At 50.2% G+C, this 18,970-nt stretch overlaps 1 protein-coding gene across 4 annotated transcripts in view; it reads right to left on the reverse strand.

Moving 5' to 3' along the window:
• The window catches only part of LRP5 (LDL receptor related protein 5), a 125,704-nt gene that overhangs the window by 11,217 nt on the left and 95,517 nt on the right, over positions 1–18,970 (reverse strand). For all 4 annotated transcript variants that reach the window (XM_077115476.1, XM_077115477.1, XM_077115478.1 and 1 more), the window contains 5 exons: positions 17,661–17,869; positions 17,163–17,353; positions 16,351–16,560; positions 11,927–12,052; positions 1,106–1,342 (listed from right to left, as the gene is read on the reverse strand). In XM_077115476.1, the coding sequence (XP_076971591.1) occupies positions 1,106–1,342; positions 11,927–12,052; positions 16,351–16,560; positions 17,163–17,353; positions 17,661–17,869 (973 nt within the window). The remainder of the gene's footprint in view (positions 1–1,105; positions 1,343–11,926; positions 12,053–16,350; positions 16,561–17,162; positions 17,354–17,660; positions 17,870–18,970) is intronic.

Consider the following 18,970-nt stretch of genomic DNA (forward strand, 5'->3'; position numbering starts at 1 on the left):
TGGCGGGCTGGATTTGGCCTGTGGGCCAGTTTGCTGACCCCAGGTCTACAGCCTCCAAAGAAGATGAGCTGAAAAAAGCTTAACTTCTGGGTGGTGCAACGGTGGCTTTGTGGCAGAATTCTCACCTGCCATGCCAGAGACCCAAGTTCATTTCCCGGTGCCTGCCCATGTTAAAAAAAAAAAAAAAAAAAGCTTAACTGCCGCTTTACGGGAACATTTGGGGGAAATTACTCCCAAATCCTCCTCTTATCCTAAATGGCAACTCATCATGAGTGAGGACAGCCAGTGGCCAGATGGCATCCGAGAAGATGCTGGGCCCGTAGACATTCAAGAATAGGAGCCGGTGGCTTTGAGGTAGGGAGCGAGAGGGAGCACAACAGCTCAGCGTCACTCATGGGCCACGGTACTGACAATCTGAGGCAGGCAACCAGGCAAGCAGATCATTTACAAAACTCAGAGGAAGTCCAGAAGATCTATTTTTTACTATCAAGGTCTAAAGGAAAATCCTGCTGGTCAGAGTGGGCCCAGGATGCTTAAGCAAATACCCCTGTGACACACTCCTGGTTCAGTGAGTCGTTAGAAACTGCTGGTTTGAAACTGTTATGTACCCATTAAAGCCACATTCGTTTAATCCAATCTTGTAAGTGCAGACTTATTGTAGGGGGCCTTCTAATTAGATTATTTCCATGGAGATGTGACCCTGCCCATTCCAGGAGGGGCTTAATTAGTTTATTGGAGTCCTTAAAAGAGCTCACAGGGAGAAAGAGAGCTAAGAGCTGACACAGAAAGCCAAGAGTTCAGATGCTTGGAGACAGAAGCTCAGAGAGGAGGCCACTGGAACCAGGAGCTGAAAGCAGCAAAACCCAGGAGCAAAGGACCAGCAGATGCCACTGTGTGCCTTCTCAGAGGTTTTCTGGATGGCATCAGCCTTTCTTGAGAAAAGGTTACCTCTTGATGGTGCTTTAATTTGGGCATTTTCATGGCCTTACAACTGTAAATGTATAACCTAATAAATCCCGTCATGAAAGCCAATCCATTTCTGGTATATTGCATTCCAGCAGCATTAGCTGCCCTCCCCAGGCAGCAGCGCCCCTGCGGCTCTCACCGTCGCAGTCAGCCTCATCCGAGCGGTCCTGGCAATCGGCCTCGCCGTCGCAGCGCAGGCGCAGGTCCACGCACTGGCCGTGGCCGCAGGGGAACTGGGCAGCCGAGCACACAGGGCAGCCCTCCTCGTCGCTGCGGTCGTCACACTCGGGGAAGCCATCGCAGCGCCAGGCGCCTGGGATGCAGTCGATCTCCCCGGTGGCACACGCAAACTGGTCGGGCGAGCAGGTGGGTGGTTCTGGGGGGTGGCAGGATGCAAAGTCACGGGCTGTGGGAGGGCCAAACTCCAGCCGCGGCGCATGGGGGGTTAAAGAAAGAAAGGCCAGTGGACAGGGAAGGAGGCGACAGAAGTAAATGGCTCCTGAAAGAAGACAGGCGTCCTTTTTTGGTTTTAAACTCTGGAGGGAAAAGGGTGGCTAGCTGGGAACCAAAGCTTTAAGCAGCAGACAGGAGACACCGGGGGCTGGAAACTCAGCCCCAGCAGCTAAGCAGGACAGGGGTCTCCCCTCTGGGCCTCAGTCTCCCCATATGCACCCCTGGGTCACTGGACGAGGCGTCTGGGGACGCAGCACTATCCCTCCTGGCCAAGCCCCAGGCCAGTGGTGCAGTTCCCCATGTGTGCCCATGAGCATGGCCATGACTGAGCACCCCCGTTCCCCCGTCAAGAGCTGGGGCTCTGACTGTGAGGCTTGTACCTGCAGAGGAGAGGCTAAGCTTACCGATAATCAGGCCTAAGAGTCACCCCCAGAGAGCCTCTTTTGTTGCTCAGATGTGGCCTCTCTCTCTGGGCCGGCTCAGCAGTGAACTCACTGTTCTCCCCTCTGAGTGGACATGACAACTAGGGATTTGAATCCCCCTGGCAACATGGGACAGGACTCCCAGATGAGGCGGGACCCAGCATCAAGGGACTGAGAAAGCCTTCTTGACCAGGGGGGAAAGGAGGGAAATGAGACAAAATGGAGTGCCAGTGGCTGAGAGATTTCAGAGTCGAGAGGTTACCCTGGAGGTTATTCTTATGCATTATATAAATATCCCCTTTTAGTTTATGGTGTATTGGAGTGGCGGGAGGGAAGGTACCTGAAACTGGTGAACTGTGTTCCAGGAGCCTTGATTCTTGAAGATGATTGTATAATGATATAGCTTTCACAATGTGACTGTGTGATTGTGAAAACCTTGTGTCTGATGCTCCTTTTATCCAGGGTATGGACAGATGAGTAAAAAGATATGGATAAAATAAATAAATAAATAATGGGGGGGGGACAAAGGGTGAGATAAATTGGGTAGATGGAAACACTAGTGGTCAATGAGAGGGAGGGGTAAGGGGTATGAGATGTATGAGTTTTTTCTTTTTTCTTTTTGTTTGTTTTTCTGGAATGATGCAAATGTTCTAGCAAATGACTACACGATGATGCTGTGAGCCACTGATTGTACACCATGTATGGAATGTATGAGTGTGAAAATGTATCAATAAAAATATTAAAAAAAAAAAAAGTGGGGAATCTGAGATATCCAGGTCCCAATTTGGAGAAACCAAGGGTGACATTAGGGAAAGGCTAGTTAGAGAGGCTGGGGTTAATCAGGGGTTGAGCCACCCCATCAAATGGTCCTCCAATGTGTTTCCCCATCTACTTCACTATTATAATCCTGAATATCAGCTGTATAATTAAGACTGCATTTCCCAGAGTCCTTTGCAATTCGATAAGGTCATGTGACTACATTCTGACCTATAAGAATGCAAGCAGAAGTGGTACGTGGAATTTCCAGGAAGAGTGCATCTTCTCCTCCCTTCCCATCATTTCTGCTGACGGCAATGTGGCTGGAGCTTCAGCAGCCACTCTGAACAATGAGGCAGCTTTGGAAATGGAGTCCATGTAATGAACTAACTTCCTGGACTTTTGCCAAAGAGAAATAAGCAGCCACTACGTTGGGAGTTTTCTATCACTTGTAATTGGACCCAATCTTAACCAATACATGAACACTTTTTATAATGGTAAAGAAATGGAAGCAACTTAAGTGGCCCAATTCATTGGCTTATTTACTTACTCATTCATCAACATTTTAATGAGTGCCTCCACATGCCTGGCTCTGGTCTAGGTTTTGGGGATATAGTGGAAAAAAAGATACCATCCCTACCCTCAAGAATTTTGTTAGAAGAGGAGGCAGGAGGCACAAATAAGTGAACAGCTACAATATAGTATAACTAGTGGAATCACAGAAGCTAGGTAGTTAGAAAAATGTTTTAATTTTCTAACTTCATGGGGGAAATGTTTATGACATACTGCTGAATAAAAATAGTTTGTTTCAGATTATGCACAGTGAGTCCATCTTGTAAAATCATATATGTATTTGCATGGAGGAAAAACGAAACTGCCATATATCTGTCTGCACACCCAGAACAGACACCGGCATTTAGTATGTCCACAATAAATGGTTAATGAGTGAAAGGGGAAAAAAGAGTGGGGAGGTCTAAATGCAGGTGGGCAGCCCCCGTGCCTGTGAGGTATCTGAAGCAGAGCAGCAGAGATGGATGGGCGCTCATGAGCCCTGAGGGCTGGTAGGGGAACCGGTGACAGTGTCCAGGTCCCTTGCTGCTAAATGGACACCACCAGCTTCTGGAGAACTGTCCAGGGCTAAGGACGGTGGGAGGGCACCAAGGGGACACCCACGGAGAGAGCAGGGTGTGGGGGGACGAGGGAGGGGAAAGGTGCCCTGATGTGAGGGTCGTGAGCTGGGAGGAAAGGACAAGGGACCTGGGGCCACCTCCTGCCAGGTGACCACAGCAAGTCTGCAGCCACCCAGGGGCTCAGAGTCCTCGGTGCAGGTCATATGTGACCCAAAGACCCATGAAGGGTGTTGATCAGGGCTGGGGGGGGGAGAGAAGGTTGGGCATGCAGAGCACGGGCAGAAAATCCAGGGGTGCCCATCCAGGACAGCCTTTGGGGGCTGTCCCCCCTTTTCCCAGGGTTCCCAACACCATTTTCCTCCCCTTTCTCAGAGCAGAAACTAGTGCAGAAAACGACCAAAAACTGACCCAGCCCAGCCTCGAGGAGGGAACTGTTGGAGAATAGGCAAAATAGTCCAACTCTGCTATCGCATCCCCAACAAGCCTGAGAAGTGACGGAGGAGACAGCATCTGTGACAAGCTGCCCCAGTGCATGAGGCACTTTCATGCTCCAAGCCCTCGACAACCCGCTCCCACTTGCCTCCTCCATAATCTGGTTCCTGAACAGAGAAACCGCTCTGCCCCTGCCAGGCTCAGCCATGGGACACCAAGGCCAGGGGGAGTTGGGACCCTGGTGGCTTCATGCACGGAGCTGGCCACGATAAGATGGTGGAGAATGGTGCCCCCCTGCCCCACCCCTGAGCTGCCAGAACCCACGGCTCTTGTTTTTATTGACCCCCAGCAGAAAGAGGAGGGTCCCAGGTCTCCTGCTGGGGCCATGCCGTGAGATCCCCTGCCCGAGAGAGGTCAGTGTGCAGCATGGGGGTGAGGAAGGGTCAGATAGACCCAGGCTCCAACCCCAGCCCCCAACACAGCCACCATGCATTCTGGGGGGGGCCCTGGCCTCATCGCTAAGCCAGATGCATCTGCCCCTTGTCACGGGCTCCTTGTGGGGCATGGCCGAGAAAATGGGATACAGGCTGGGCAGCTTGGAGAGGGGCTGAAGTGGGGGTATGGCTGCAATGCAGGTCCCATTCTGGCTGCCGGCCTCCTGCCCTTTCATGAGGGTCCCCCTTCAGCTCCCAAGAGCCTCGACAGCCCCTCATCCTTCTCCTGGGCTTTCCCCATAGAAGAAAGAAGCAAATGCACATCTCGAGGGTGTCAGGAAGGAGATGTGTGTCCTCAAGCCTGGAGGACAGGGGTCCAGGGGGAGGTGATCAGAGGGGCACATGCTCCTGTGTCTTCCTCCCAAGAAGGAAGCCTGGGGGTGGGGCCATGGGGAGAAGGGCATGCCCCACTCAGCTCCCTCCACAGCAGCACACTCATTGCTGGGCAGGGGTAGTTCCTACCAGTAGGGAGCCACAAAACGTCCCCTCAGCTCTTGGCCAAACCGACTGGGCTAGGCAGTGTGAGGTGGGGTGGGAGAAAGCTCCAGTGGGCTCCCCGAGCTCCTGGCGAATGTCTAGACACCCCAGGGGCAAGACGAGGGTCTGGAACACAGAGACTACCATCCACTCGCTACAGTGCATGGGGGACACGGTACAGCGTCACGGGGACAGGGGTAAAAAGATAAGGGATGAGGATGACTGGACATCCCCAGCAAGAGCTCACAAAGGAGGAGGGGAGATGAGACAAACAGAGGAATAACTGGGCGATGATGGACACAGCCACTCTTACCACTGCCACCCCCCAGGGCTGACAGCAGCTGGTATACCTAGGCACCACACTCGGCAATTTAATTCCCGTGAGGACCACCAAGGCAGGAGCTCTCAATACCCCTGTTTCACAGATGAGGAAACAGAGGGTCAGAGAGGTCAGGTGACCAGCCTGTATTGCTCAGTCGGTAAGTTGCAGTATTGGGATTTGAACCCAGGTCTCTCTGACCCTCCATTCCAAGTCCCTGGCCAACCCCTGAAGCTGCCTCAGGGGAGGAAGAGATCAAGTATGGTAAGGTCAGCAAACGATATGAGAAGAAACCAACAAATACTGAATCATGCTGGAGCCTTCCACACACCTGGGTCCACCACCCAACGACCCAACAGCCAGGACCTCAGAAAGGGCGTGGAGGTCCCCAGGGATCTATTCAACAGTTAGAGACCCTACCCAGCAGCTGCAAGTTTCCACACCCCTCTCAAGCTCATGTGGACTGTTCCGGGACATAGCATACCCCTCAGCACACTTAACAGACCTTGTCCGAAGTCTGCTCTCAGGCTGCCATGGAATTAAACTAGAAATCAGTAAAAGAAAGACAGCTGGAGAATCCCCAACTGTTTGGCGATTAAACAAGATATTTCTCAGGAACACCTGTGTCAAAGAAGTCTCCGGAGAAGTTAAAAGCTATTTTGAACTAAATGAAAGCAAAAGTACAGCTCATCAAACTTTGCGGGATGAAAGCGAATATGGGAAGATGGCAGAGTAGGAAGCTCCAGGGACCACAGTCCTTCCACCAGAATGAGGATTAAACAGGCAGGAAGTGTCTGAAACAACCGTTTTGAAACTCCGGAGGCCAGGTGAGCACTGTACAAGCAGTAAGGAGCGGAGGCAGAGGCTGCTAAACTACAGGAAAGACCAGGAAATTGCTCTCTCTGCACTCTGTGGCAGTCGCCGGCGTCTGTCTCCCACTCTCGTGGCAGACTGCATGGGTGCTCCCTGGTGACAAAAAGGGACCTAAGAGTTCTAGTCCCCAAGACCAAGGGCGGCAGGGCCCATCACTGATCGCAGCTTTGGATCACGGGGGGCCCTGCTCTGAGTGCGGCTGCTATTCTAATGCACCTCAGATGAAGGCAGCATGCAAGAGACTTAATTAAAAGCACTGCCCTTCCTCAGGCCTGCAGTAGGGGGTTGAAAGGCTGCGTTTGCTGGACAGGTCAAGCGAGCTCACTTTGGAGAACCGTGGGAGAAGCTCCCAGGACCCTTCCCGACCCCCCGTCTCCTGCACAGCTTGAAGCTGGCCTGCTCCCCCTTTATGGGTCTCTGGCGCTGGTTCAGCTGGGAAAGACTGACTGTGGAAAGGCCTCTCCAGCTGCCCCACTCCTAGGAGGTGGCCTCCAGCTGAGAGAGCAAAAAGAGAAAAGGGAAATAGAGGGGTGGGCAACCTGGAGCAAAGGCTGCCTGCTTTAAACGCCTGGGAGAAGGAGGTCTGCCTTCTGGACGGTAGAGGGGGCAGGCGCTGAAACTTCCGAAACAGGGGAACTCCAAAACAACTGGCAAGGGCCAGCCCAGGAGAGGGCACAGGGCCAGGAGAGGCAGGGAGGACCTTGTACTTTGCATTTGCCTCGAGCAGACCTTCCTGATAGGAGGGTCAAAGTTCAAGAAACTCTTGTCTTATCACCAGGTGTTAAAATCCCAGGAAACAGACAGGTCAGGGAATAAACCCCAGAGTTAACATTTTAAAATATTGAAGTGTACAGTGTGAAACAAAAGAGTACAAGATAAACCAACAGGAAGTAAGACATCCAGAGGAAGACGATAAAAACCCAGAAAACACTGACAAAGAAGACCTCAATGTGGACATACCAGACCAAGACTTTTCAAAAATGATCAATGAGGAAATTCAGGACTTGAATGACATTTTCAACTAACCAGACCTAGCAGATGTACATAGAACAGTCCACCCAAAAACCACAGAGTGGTTGTTCTAGAGAGAACATGGTTCATTCTCTGGGAGAGGCCATAACTTAGGTCACAAAACAAGCCTCAATAAATTTTAAAAATTATTGAAATCATCATTTAAGGTTTCTTCTCTGACTACAGTGGAATGAAGGTAGACATCAGCAATGGGGGAAATGGAAAATTCACAAATATGGGGAAATTAAACAACATGCCTTTGCCAAAGAGGAAATCAAAAGAGAAATTAGGAACTATCTTTATGTAAATGCAAATGAAAAATACAACGTACAGGTTGCAGCAAAGGCAGGTGCTGAGGGACAAACATAGCTCTAAATGCTTACATCGAAAAAGAAGAAAGACTTCAAATCAGAGACAAAATATCCAAACTGGAAGAACCAGAAAAAGAAGAGCAAACTAAACCCAAAGCAAGTAGAAGGAAGGGAATGATAAAGATCAGAGTAGAGATAAATGAAATAAAGAATAAAAAAAAAAAAAGAGAGAGAAAATTTAAAAAAAAAACAAAAAAAGAGAGACAATCAACAAAACCTTAAGTTGGTTCTTTGAAAATATCAATAAAATTGGCAAATCTTTAGCAAAATTGACAAAGTAAAAAAAAGAGAAGATACAAATAACAAAAATCAGACATGAAAAGAGGGACATTACAACCAACCCTGTCGAAATAAAAAGGACTGTAAGAGGATTCTATGAACAACTGTACACTAAATGAAATGGATAAATTCCTAGAAACACTCAAACTTCCTAGACCAACTCAAGATGAAATAGAAGATATCAACAAACTAATTACTAGTAAAGAGATGGAATCAGTAATCAAAATCCCCCCAACAGTGCAGGCAGTGGTGGCGCAGCGGCAGAGTTTTTGCCTGACATGCCGGAGACCCGGGCTCGATTCCAGGTGCCTGCTCATGCAAAAAAATCTGCCCCCCCATCCCCAACAAGGACTAGCCCAGGACTAGCTGGATTTACAGAGAAATTTTACCAAATATTCCAAGAATATTTAACTCCAATCCCATTCAAACTATTCCAAAAAACCAAAGAGGGGGGAACGCTCCCTAATTCACTTTACAAGGCCAACTACTTCCTCATCCCAAAGCCAGACAAAGAGACCACAAGGAAAGAAAATTACAGACCAATACAGATGCAAAAATCTTCAACAAATTACAAGCAAACCAAATCCAACAACACATTAAAAGAATTATAAACCATGACCTAGTGGGACTTATCCCAAGTATGCAAGGTGGTTCAACATTAGAAAATCAACAAACGTAATACACCACATTAACTGAATGAAGGGGAAAATAAACCATGATCATCTCAATTGATGTGGAAAAGGCATCTGACAAAATCTAGCACCACTTCTTGAAAAAAAAAAAACACTTAGAACACTAGGATAGAAGGCAACTTCCTCAACATGATAAAGGGCATATATGAAAAACCCACCACTAACATCCTACTCCATGGTGAAAGTCTGAAAACTGTCCTTCTAAGATCTGACACAAGACAAAGATGCCCAGTGTCACTACTCTATTCAATCCCCTAGAAGTTCTAGCCAGAGCAAGTAGGAAGAAAAAGAAATAAAAGGCACCCAAACTGGAAAGGAAGAAGTAAAACTTTCCCTTCTGCAGATGCCATGATCCTGTATTAAAAAAAATCCTGAAAAATCCATAACAAAGCTTCTGGAGCTAATAAATGAATTCAGCAAAGCAGCAGGATACAAGCTCAATAATCAAAAATCAGCAGTGTTTCCATACACAAGCAAAGAACAGCTGAAAGAAGGAATCAAGAAAAAAATTCCATTTACAATAGCAACTAAAAGAATCAAATCTTTAGGAATAGATCTAACCAAGGACTTGTACACAGAAAACTACAAAACACTGCTCAAAAAGAATGAAAGAAAACCTCAGTAAATGGAAAGACATTCCATGTTCATGGACTGGAAGACTAAACATTGTTAAGATGTCAATCCTAGCCAGAGCAATTTATAGATTCAATGCAATTCCAATGAAAATTCCAACAGTCTTCTTTGCAGAAATGGAAACACACATCATCAAATTTATATGGAAGGAGAAGGGGTCCCAAATAGCCAAAGCCATCTTGAAAAATGAAGTTGGAGAACTCACATTTCCTGATCTTAAATCTTACTACAAAGCCACAGTAACGGTGGTGATTTAAAGTTTTTATGTACCCCAGAAAAGCCATGTTCTTTTAGCCCATTGCTATGGGTACAGACCTATCATAGGTGGGACCTTTAGGTTAGGTTATGTCAACTGAGACGTGGCCTGCCTCATTCAGAAGGGTCTTGATTCTCTTGCTGCCGACCTTTATAAGAGGATAAAGGACGCAGAGACGAAACCTAGGAAGCTCAGAGAAGCTGAGAGACAAAGGCATACCCACAGAAGCTAAGAGAGCAGCCACTGAAGTCAGAAGCTGAAAGCAATGAAAACCAGTGAAGAAAGAGCAGTAGATGCCAGCCATGTGCCTTCCCAAGTGACACAGGTGTCCCAGATGCCAGCAGCCTTTCTTCAGAGAACATATCATCCTGTTAAGGCCTTACTTTGGACATTTTCGTGGTCTTAGAACTGTAAATCTATCAGCTCATAAATCCCCATTGTAAAAGCCAATCCATTTCTGGTATATTGCATTCGGCAGCTTTAGCAAATCAAAACAATAATCAAAGCAGCATGGCACTAGCACAAGGATGGACATATAGATCAATGGAACTGAACTGAGAGCACAGAAATCAACCCTCACGTTTATGGCCAACTGGTTTTTTGACAAGGGGCAAAGACCACTCAATTAGTCTCTCCAACATATGGGGCTGAGGAAACCAGTTCTCCATTTGTAAAAGAAAGAGGACCCCTATCTAACTCAAAATGGATCAAAGACCTAAATGTAAGAGCCAGAACTATCAAACTCTTGGAAGAAAACGTAAGGCAGAAGCTTCAGGATCTCACGTCAGGCAATGGTTTCTTAAACATCAACCCTAAAGCACAAGCTCCAAAAGAAAAAATAGATAAATGGGACGTCATCAAAATTAAAAATGTTTGTGCATCAAAGGGCTTTAACATGAAAGTAAAGTGACAACTTAGAGAATGAGAGGAAATATCTGGAAACGACATATCTGATAAAGGCTTAATATCCAGAATATATAAATAAATCCTTCAACCTAACAATAAAAAAGTTAAGCCACCCAATCAAAAAACGGGCAAAGGGTGGGCCATGGTGGCTCAGCAGGTAGAATTCTCACCTGCCATGCCAGAGATCCAGGTTCGCTTCCTGGTGCCTGCCCAGGCAAAAAAAAAGGGCAAAACACTTGAGGAGACATCTCTCCAAAGAATATACATAAATGACCAAATAGCACATGAAAAAATGCTTAACATCATTAGTCATCAGGGAAACGTAAATTAAAACCACAATTAGACACCATTTTACACTGATTAGCATGGCTACTATTTAAGAAAAGAATAATAAGTGTTGGAGAAGATGTGAGAAATAGGAACCTGCTGGCAATTCATCCCTGCTGGCAATGTCAAATGGTATAGCCACTGTAGAAAACAGTTTGGTGACTCCTTATGAAGTTAAATACAAAATTACCAAATGACCTGGCAAACCTTCTATTAGGTATAGACCAAAAAGAAGTGAAGCAGGGGCATAAACAGATATTTGCACACCTTCATAGCAATGTTATTCAAAATTGTCAAAAGATAGAAGCAACTCAAGTGTCCACCAACCAATGAATGGATAAGTAAAATGTGGTATGTAAATAAAATGGAATCTTATTCAGTCTTAAAAAGGAGTGAAGTTCTGAGGCATGTTATAACATGGATGAACCCTGAAGACATCATATTAGGTGAAATAAGTCAGACACAAAAGGACAAACATTTTATGATCTCACTGATATGAAACAATTAGAATAAGCAAACTCATAGAGTCAGATTCTAGAATATAGGTTACCAGGGGATAGGAAGTTAAGGCTAAAAATATAAAGAGCTTCTATTTCAAATGATGGAAATGTTTTAGTAATGAGTGGTGATGACGGCAGCACTGTGAACGTAATTAACTTTTGTTAATTACCTGAATGTGGTTAAAAGGGGAAACGTTAAGTTGTGTATAGGGTAACGGAATAAAATTTTTTTTAAGTCCTTGGAACTGTACTACACCAACAGTGAACCCTAAGTTAAATCATGGACTACAGTTGATACTGCAATTATAAAAATACGCTTTCATCGGTGGTAACAAATGTACCACCCCAAGGCAGGGTGTTACTAATAGGGTGGTATACGGAAATCTGTATTTCATGTGTGATTATTCTGTAAATGAACAACTTAAAAAAAAGAAAATTTGCCGGATGCAGCCAAAGCAGTGCTTAGAGGGAAATTCATAGCATTGAATGCATATATTAGAGAAGAAAGAAAAGAAAAGACATGATCTGCTCTGAAGAGCCAATGTCATGGATACTGTAATTTTAAAAGGATGCTAGGCAGTGAAAACCCCATGCATCATCCAAACAGAAAGAGCCAGGGTCACACCTACCACCACAGGTCAGGAGGTTCTGCAGAAGCACGAGGTGGACGGGGCACGAGCAGCGTGGCGTTCCGTCGCCCTTGGCAATGCAGATGTGGGAGCAGCCACCATTGTCCCGGGCACATGGGTGGGCCACTGCAGAGACAAAATGGGGTGGGGGGGAGGAGGTTCAACCCTGCTGGTCACCTCAGGACTGTAGACTGGAGGGTGGAGGGGGTGAGGGCCAGGCAAGAACTCGTGAGAACTGGCACTCCCTGCATGCCAGGCCCCTGCAGGAGATTCTCCTGCAGCCTACAGAGTATGTTTCTGATAACATCTCCATGTTACAGGTGAGAAAATGGAGCCACCATCTGCACCAGCCTCGCTGCCCCCAACCATCACCCTTTCCTGGTCCACTATTCTCTCTCATGGTGCAGTGGGTTGGTGTCCCCCAAAAGATGGGTCCATATCCCATTCAAAAGAACCTGAAAGGTGACCTTATCTCAGAGTAGAGTCTTTGCAGATACGATTAAGTTAAGGATTTTGACATGAGATCATTCTGGAGGTAGGACAGGCCCTAAATCCAACGACAAATCGTCAAAATGGACACACAGGACAGATACAGGGAGAAAAATTCATGCAAAGACAGGAGCAGATAACGGAATGATGTGAGCAGAATTCAAGGAACCCCAGGAGCCACCAGAGGCTACAAGAGGCTAGGACGGGTACCCCTATAGCCAACAGGGGGAATGCAGCCTGGCCAACACCCTCATTTTGAATTTCCGGCCTCTAGAATTGTGAAACAATAAATTTCTGTTGTGTTAAGCCATCCAGTCTGTGGTTACTTGTTCCAATAGCCCCAAGACACTAACACATGTGAAAATTAGACTAGCAACAGCATCAAGTCCCTGGGGAACTGAGATTTTTCAACTCAATTAACCAAGTACAACGTCGAGACCTGAATCCAGGAAGGCGAGGCCAGCAGTTGGGAAGGCGGGCTCGCACCCCTCGGGTGACAAGAAATGACATAAACCATGCTACTGCACCCATCTCTACCCCCAAAGAAACATCACACAGCTGTCCCTCCTCACCCTTAAGGCAATGGTACTTTTTTTAATGGCAAAAGTCAGGGTTTAGAGCAGGGGATCAGCAAAATCCCTCTGTAAAAAGGAAGAAAATCAATAGTTTGGGTTTTGTGGGCCAGATCACCTCTTGCATCTACTCACCGTGCCAGCTGCAGCACAAAAGCAGCTGCAGACTATACAGTAACATGTGGACATGGCTGTGTCCCAGTAAGACTTTACTTACAAAAACCAGCAATGGTTTGCATTTGGCCCGTGGGCTATATAGCGTGCCCCCTGGTTTAGAGTTTTCTGTGGGACTTTATGGGAAAGCAGGCCAGGTGAGCCACGTCCCAAGTAAACAGGACAAAGCCCAAAGCATCTCCTGCCTGCACTAAAAACAGGGAGACTGCGTGTCACCCTCAATATCTCACATTGGCACCCATGGGGCCATCCTCCGGTTTCCAACCTGATCACTGCTCAGGAAACATCTTCCTGGTGCCCCGTCCCCTCGGGTCCGAGGAGTTGCTGGTCAGGGTGTCTGGGGTTCTGGGGACACCAGCAGGCAGCAGACCTGGGCCTCTGCGGGATTCAACGTTCACAGTTTTGGTCTTTACCAGCAACACTGAAGGAGCAGGATACCAGGAAACTAACTTTGCAGAGGACAGGATCAGGGACTGGGAAAATGTGGCCATTCTCACCCATATCATGGGGTGCTTGATTATCTGGAAGCTATTTTCCCAGCACTTTCATTTATCCAGGACCCAGCCAAGAACCCACCAGTACAGAAAACAGATCTCCCAGCAGGAAACACAGATACAGTCAATTTACTACGTGAGAGTTCAACCCTGACTCAGAGCCAAGAGCCAAAAAGACCTCACTGAGATTATTTGTTCAGAATTCACATATGATTCTATTGAGCACAAAAAAGCCAAGCGGTTAAGACATGGGCTCTGACTGCAATCTAAGTTTCACCATCTTTCTTAGCACAGAACTAAGTAATACCCTTTGTGACGGTTCGATTCTGGGGTCAACGTGGCCAAGCGATGATGCCCCGTTGTCTGGCCAGGCAAGCGTTGGCTTGGCTGTTGCTACAAGGACATTTCGTGGCTGGTGGGTCAACCGGAAGGCTGGTGTATTAAATCATCAGTCAGCTGACAGCACCTGTGGCTGATTACATCTGCTATCAGCTAAGGTGTGGTGCCCACAACAAGACAATCCAATCAGTTGAAGGTTAAGGAAGAAGAGAGACTCTTTCACTGCTTCTTCAGCCAGCGAGCCTCTCCTGTGGAGTTCGTCCAGACCCTTCATCAGAGCCGCCAGCCTCACAGCCTGCCCTACGAATTGTGGACTCTTCCATTCCCACGATTACATGAGACGCCTTTATACATTTCATATTTACAGATCTCTCTTGTTGGTTCTGTTTCTCTAGAGAACCCAAACTAACACACCCTTTCTTTGCCTTTCATTCCTCAGTTGTGAAGGAGGATCATTGTGAAATAATATTATAATATCCTGAGCACAGAGCCTGGGTGGGCAGCTGGCCAAAGGCGGAGGGGACAAGAGTAAAACCTGGTCCACGCATTATTCACAACAGCTAAAAGGCGGAAATGAACCAGGGGCCACCACCAGAGGAACGGAAAACCAAAATGTGGCCAATCCATAGGACAGAACATCACTCAGCCATGACGGGGAATGCAGTTCTGATACAGGCTATGCCACGGAGGACCCCGAAGACATTGTGCTGAGGGAAAGAAGCCAGACACAAAAGGGCAGGTTTGTATGATCTCACTTACAAAGTTACAGAGATGGGCAGCACGATATTGTGTTTGTGCCACCACTGAACTGTACGCACACACGTGGTGAGAACGGGAAATTCTGTGCAGTGTGTGTTACCACAATCAAATGTTTCTATAAAAAATGCTCATCCATCACCGAGGGCAGCAGCTGAGCCAAGAACAAGCCAAGAACCAGGAGAAACTCAGACAAAGAAACAAGGAGAATACAGGATGAGGGGGCTGGGGGAAGCAGGCAAGGTGGGCAGGGAGCCTCTCAGGGCCCAGAAGGGGTACCAGGACCTCACCTGGATTCTGAGGAAAGCTGTGAGTTCTAAGCAAGGCAGGGCAGAGGAGCAGCAGCTGCACCCTGAGAACAGGTGTGTGTTTTGACAAGCCACCCAGCCACCAGCATGGGGTCTGGAGCAGAGGGGACAAGACAGGAAACAGTGAGGCCAGGGGAGGACCCCTGCAGCTGGGTAGAGGGGCTGAGACGAGGAGGCTGAGACCAGGGTTGGTGCAGGGGAAGACAGGGAGGCAGGGGTGACAGGGCCAGCCGCCTTCCCTGGCGAGGTGGGCAGGAAGAGACTGCCCTGCTTCCTGCTCTGTCCTCAGCTCCAAGTACCCAGGGGGCAGCCAATGTGTATTTACCAGGTGAAGTGAGAGAAAAAGTGAGAAGACAGAGAAACAGGTGGATGCTTTATACACAGACCAACTTATCTGTGCACACACATCTACAAACAGGGAGAGAGAAGAACAGAGAGGGAAACAAGAGGACCCCACTTGAGATCTCTTCTCCCATGCCCTTTCCTGCAAGGTCCTAGCAAGGCTGTGGTGGACAGAATTCTACAATGCCCCCCAAGCTTCTCCAGCACTGTGAACATGATGAGGCATCATGCACACATGGCGTGACTGTCACCACAAGTGGCAAATGGGATCGTGCTAATGCAACTAAGGTCACTGACCAGCCGGCTTTGTGTCAATCAAAGGGGAGGCCATCTAAGGGTGGGCCTGATCTAATCAGGGAGCCCTTTAAGAGCAGAGCAGGTTCTGGCTGGTAGCAGAGGAGGTCAGTGAGACGAGAAGCCTGAGAGGGCTGTGACATGAGGGAGGAGCCACGGGGCAAGGAGCTGAGTGACTTCGGCTGGGGGTCAGGAAGAAACAGAGTCCTCAGTCTTACAGCCAACAACCTGAGTGAGCCTGGAGACAGACTCTTCCCCAGAGCCTCCAGCTAAGAACACAGCCCAGCTGACACCCTGATTTAGGATGGGAGACCCTAAGCAGAGAACCAGCTGAGCCACCCTTGTGTCCAAAATCCTGCTCTATACAGCCATGGGGACATAAATCTGTATTGTTTCAAGCCACAAAACCTGTATTCCCCAGGGGTCTCTTGGAATGCCTGAACATCTCACCCAACTTCAGCGCTGAGCCCCTGGCAATGGGAACGAGCTCACCCTCCCGGCTGAGGTCAGGGGTGGGGGTGAGGGCAGGGGGGCACTACCCACTATCCCAACCCGCCTGCTGTCCTCCAGGGGGGCCAGGATAGGGCCTTGGTGGGGTCACTGAGCTCTGAGCGGATGCCCCCTCCCCACCCCCAGCCTTTCCAGCCCCCACATACAGAACTCCTCTGGGCTGAGCCCCTCCACAGCGTGGAGGCCTGTGAGGTGGGCGATCCTCCCCTGGACACGCGTCCGCTGGGAGCCGCTGGTCTTCTCCACGCGCTCCACCATCTGCTGCTGCCGGTCAATCCAGTAGAGGTGGCTGCCGAGCACGGTCAGGCTCACGGGCTGCACGATGTTGTCGTCCTCCAGGGTCAGGCGGTTGGCCCCTGCAGGCAGGCCGAGGGCCGAGCTGAGCGGCTCGCCGCCAGGGCTCAGGGGAGCGGAGACAGGGCGCAGGGAGGCTGGGGCCGGGCAAGGGCCCAGGAGGCCCTGCAGGCTGGCTGGGGCCGGGCACTGGGGGCTGGGTCCCTGGGATCAGGAAGTCTGAGGCAAGCATTGAGGGCGGAGCCTGGTCACACGTCCTGCATGCAGGGCGTCTCCCCTCCTACCCCGTGGGACAAGCTGGGGGAATCTGGGAACCTTCTCCTGGCACCTGGGGCTCCCGTCTAAGGAGGCTGCACATGTGGGCACTGGAAGCAGTTCCCAGGCCTGGGACCCAGCTCCTCTGCCCATGCTGTGGGGCCGTGGGCAGCTTGCACACCCTCTCTGGGCCTAGTCTTCTAGTTCCACCATGTGGGACTCACAGGGACCCACGGCCTGGGAACTCGCCAGGTCAATGGGATGTAGGGCAAGCAGTTGGCGTGCAGTAGGTCCTTTATGGACCCAGCAGCCGCTGCCATTACCGATAAAAAGGAAGGCCAGGGGTGTTTCTGCAAAGGCCGGACCTGGGGGGCATTGGGGGACCCCAGGGCAGAGCCAGAGTGGGTACCTGACAGGTCACAGCTCTCAATGCGCTTGAGGTCGGCATCCACCCAGAAGAGCCTGCCCAGCGCGTTGTCTACCACGAGGGCCACCGGGCGGATCAGACCCGTGCTGAAGAGAACTTCACGCTCGGTGCCGTCCAGCGCAGCGCGCTCGATCTTGGCCGCTCGGTCCTGCATGTTGGTGAAGTACAGGTACCTGCGGAAGGGGGTTTTGCACAGGGACCGGGTCGGACAGAGCTTGTGCAAGACCCAGAAGTCACAACGAACGTCTTTCAGACATGGTCTTCCCAACTGGAAGTTGTCCACGCCGCCCGACAAAGCCCTGCTTCCCTCCTGCCCCTCGCTCTCTGATAAGGTGGCGTCTTGCCTCCCTGCTTCCCCACGGAGGCCGTGGAAGGGGCTGCGCTGGCAGCAGGGACCCCGGAGGCTCCTGATTGGGATGGCGGGTCTAGAGTCCCTCCCGGCCTCCGTCCCCACGCCCCATCCCATGCCCCGTCCCCTACCCCCGCTCGGCGTTGACAACGATGGCTCTCGGCCTGTCGCGGTCTCCGCCCAGCACCACGCCCATGGCCTGGCCGCTCAGCCGGTGGACGCTGATGGTGTTGGTGGCCTCGCACGTCCAGAAGAGCGTGCGGCTGTAGACATCGATGCTGAGGTCGTGGGGCTGCCGGTCCGGGTTCTGGCCTTGGCTGGGGGAGGTCAAGAGGAAGGGCTGTAAAAGAGGAAGGAGACAAAGCTGGCCCGGTCCGAGAGCCTGAGGGCACGGGCCCGCTGAGGACCTGGAAGCGGGAGCCGAGCTGCCACGGGGGTGGGGGGGGGGAGCTGGTTTGGAATCATTCCCATGGGGTCAGCTGTTAAGCACCTGCCTGGGTTCCGAGCGGGAAGAGGGCGGCCTGCAGCTTGTGACAGTTCCGGACACTGAGCCCGAGGCCAGGCTCCCACGTGCCCGAGGGTCTGCCCAGCCCAGAGCTTCTCCCATCTCCACGTCGCATCCTGTGCACCCACAGAACGACTGACGGACGCTGAAGGGTCAGCCCGTGGCCACCAGCCCTTCTCAAACCATCTTCTCCCTTCTGGATTTCTCGACTCACACTTTTGGATGAAGTCGCCAATCTAATGTGGTTTGTTTTGTGTGTGTGTGTGTGTGTGTGTGTTAATTTGGAATGCCAGGACCCCAGGCATGGAGACAAGAGTGCCACCTCTTCCCTGCGGGGTCAGGTGCCACGCTGGGGAAGAGGTTGGGGTGGGGAGGGGTGCAGGGAGGTGACTCCCAACTCCTCTTGGGAACAGCTGGGTCTGAAAAAGTGGCTCTCAGCACCCAGTCTCACCCTCTCCACTTTCTATGGAATCTCCCAAGAGCTCTGCCCGACCCCAAGATCCCTGCTGCATCTCAAGGTAGGGCCCTAGATTTCAAAGCCCACCCTCTGGCTGCACCAGGCTGGGGGTCCCAGCCAGAGTATTCAGCGGCTTCGGGGAAAGGGCTGCCCGATCTCCAGGCCTGCGGCCCCCAGTGCTCTGGGTGCAGATGCTGTCATCTGCAAAGGGGCCAGGGCCAAAGAGTCGGGGGACGTTTCAGGGAAGCAAAGTGGCCTGCTGTCGTGAACAGATCCCGGCACCCTCCCACAGAGCAGGGGCCCGATGACATGGTGGGTCTGCTCATTTGTGCCGCCTCAAGGCACCCCACTCAGTGTCTCAGAGACCTGACCTCGTGCAAAGTGGCCTTGGAGCTCTGGGGCTGCTACCACCTACAGTTTCGGTGAAAAGCTCCGGGCTCTGAGAAGGTAATGGGGCCAATGTCTCTGCTCCCTCTTCC

This window comes from Tamandua tetradactyla, chromosome 9 (genome assembly GCF_023851605.1).
Source record: "Tamandua tetradactyla isolate mTamTet1 chromosome 9, mTamTet1.pri, whole genome shotgun sequence".
NCBI lineage: Eukaryota > Metazoa > Chordata > Mammalia > Pilosa > Myrmecophagidae > Tamandua > Tamandua tetradactyla.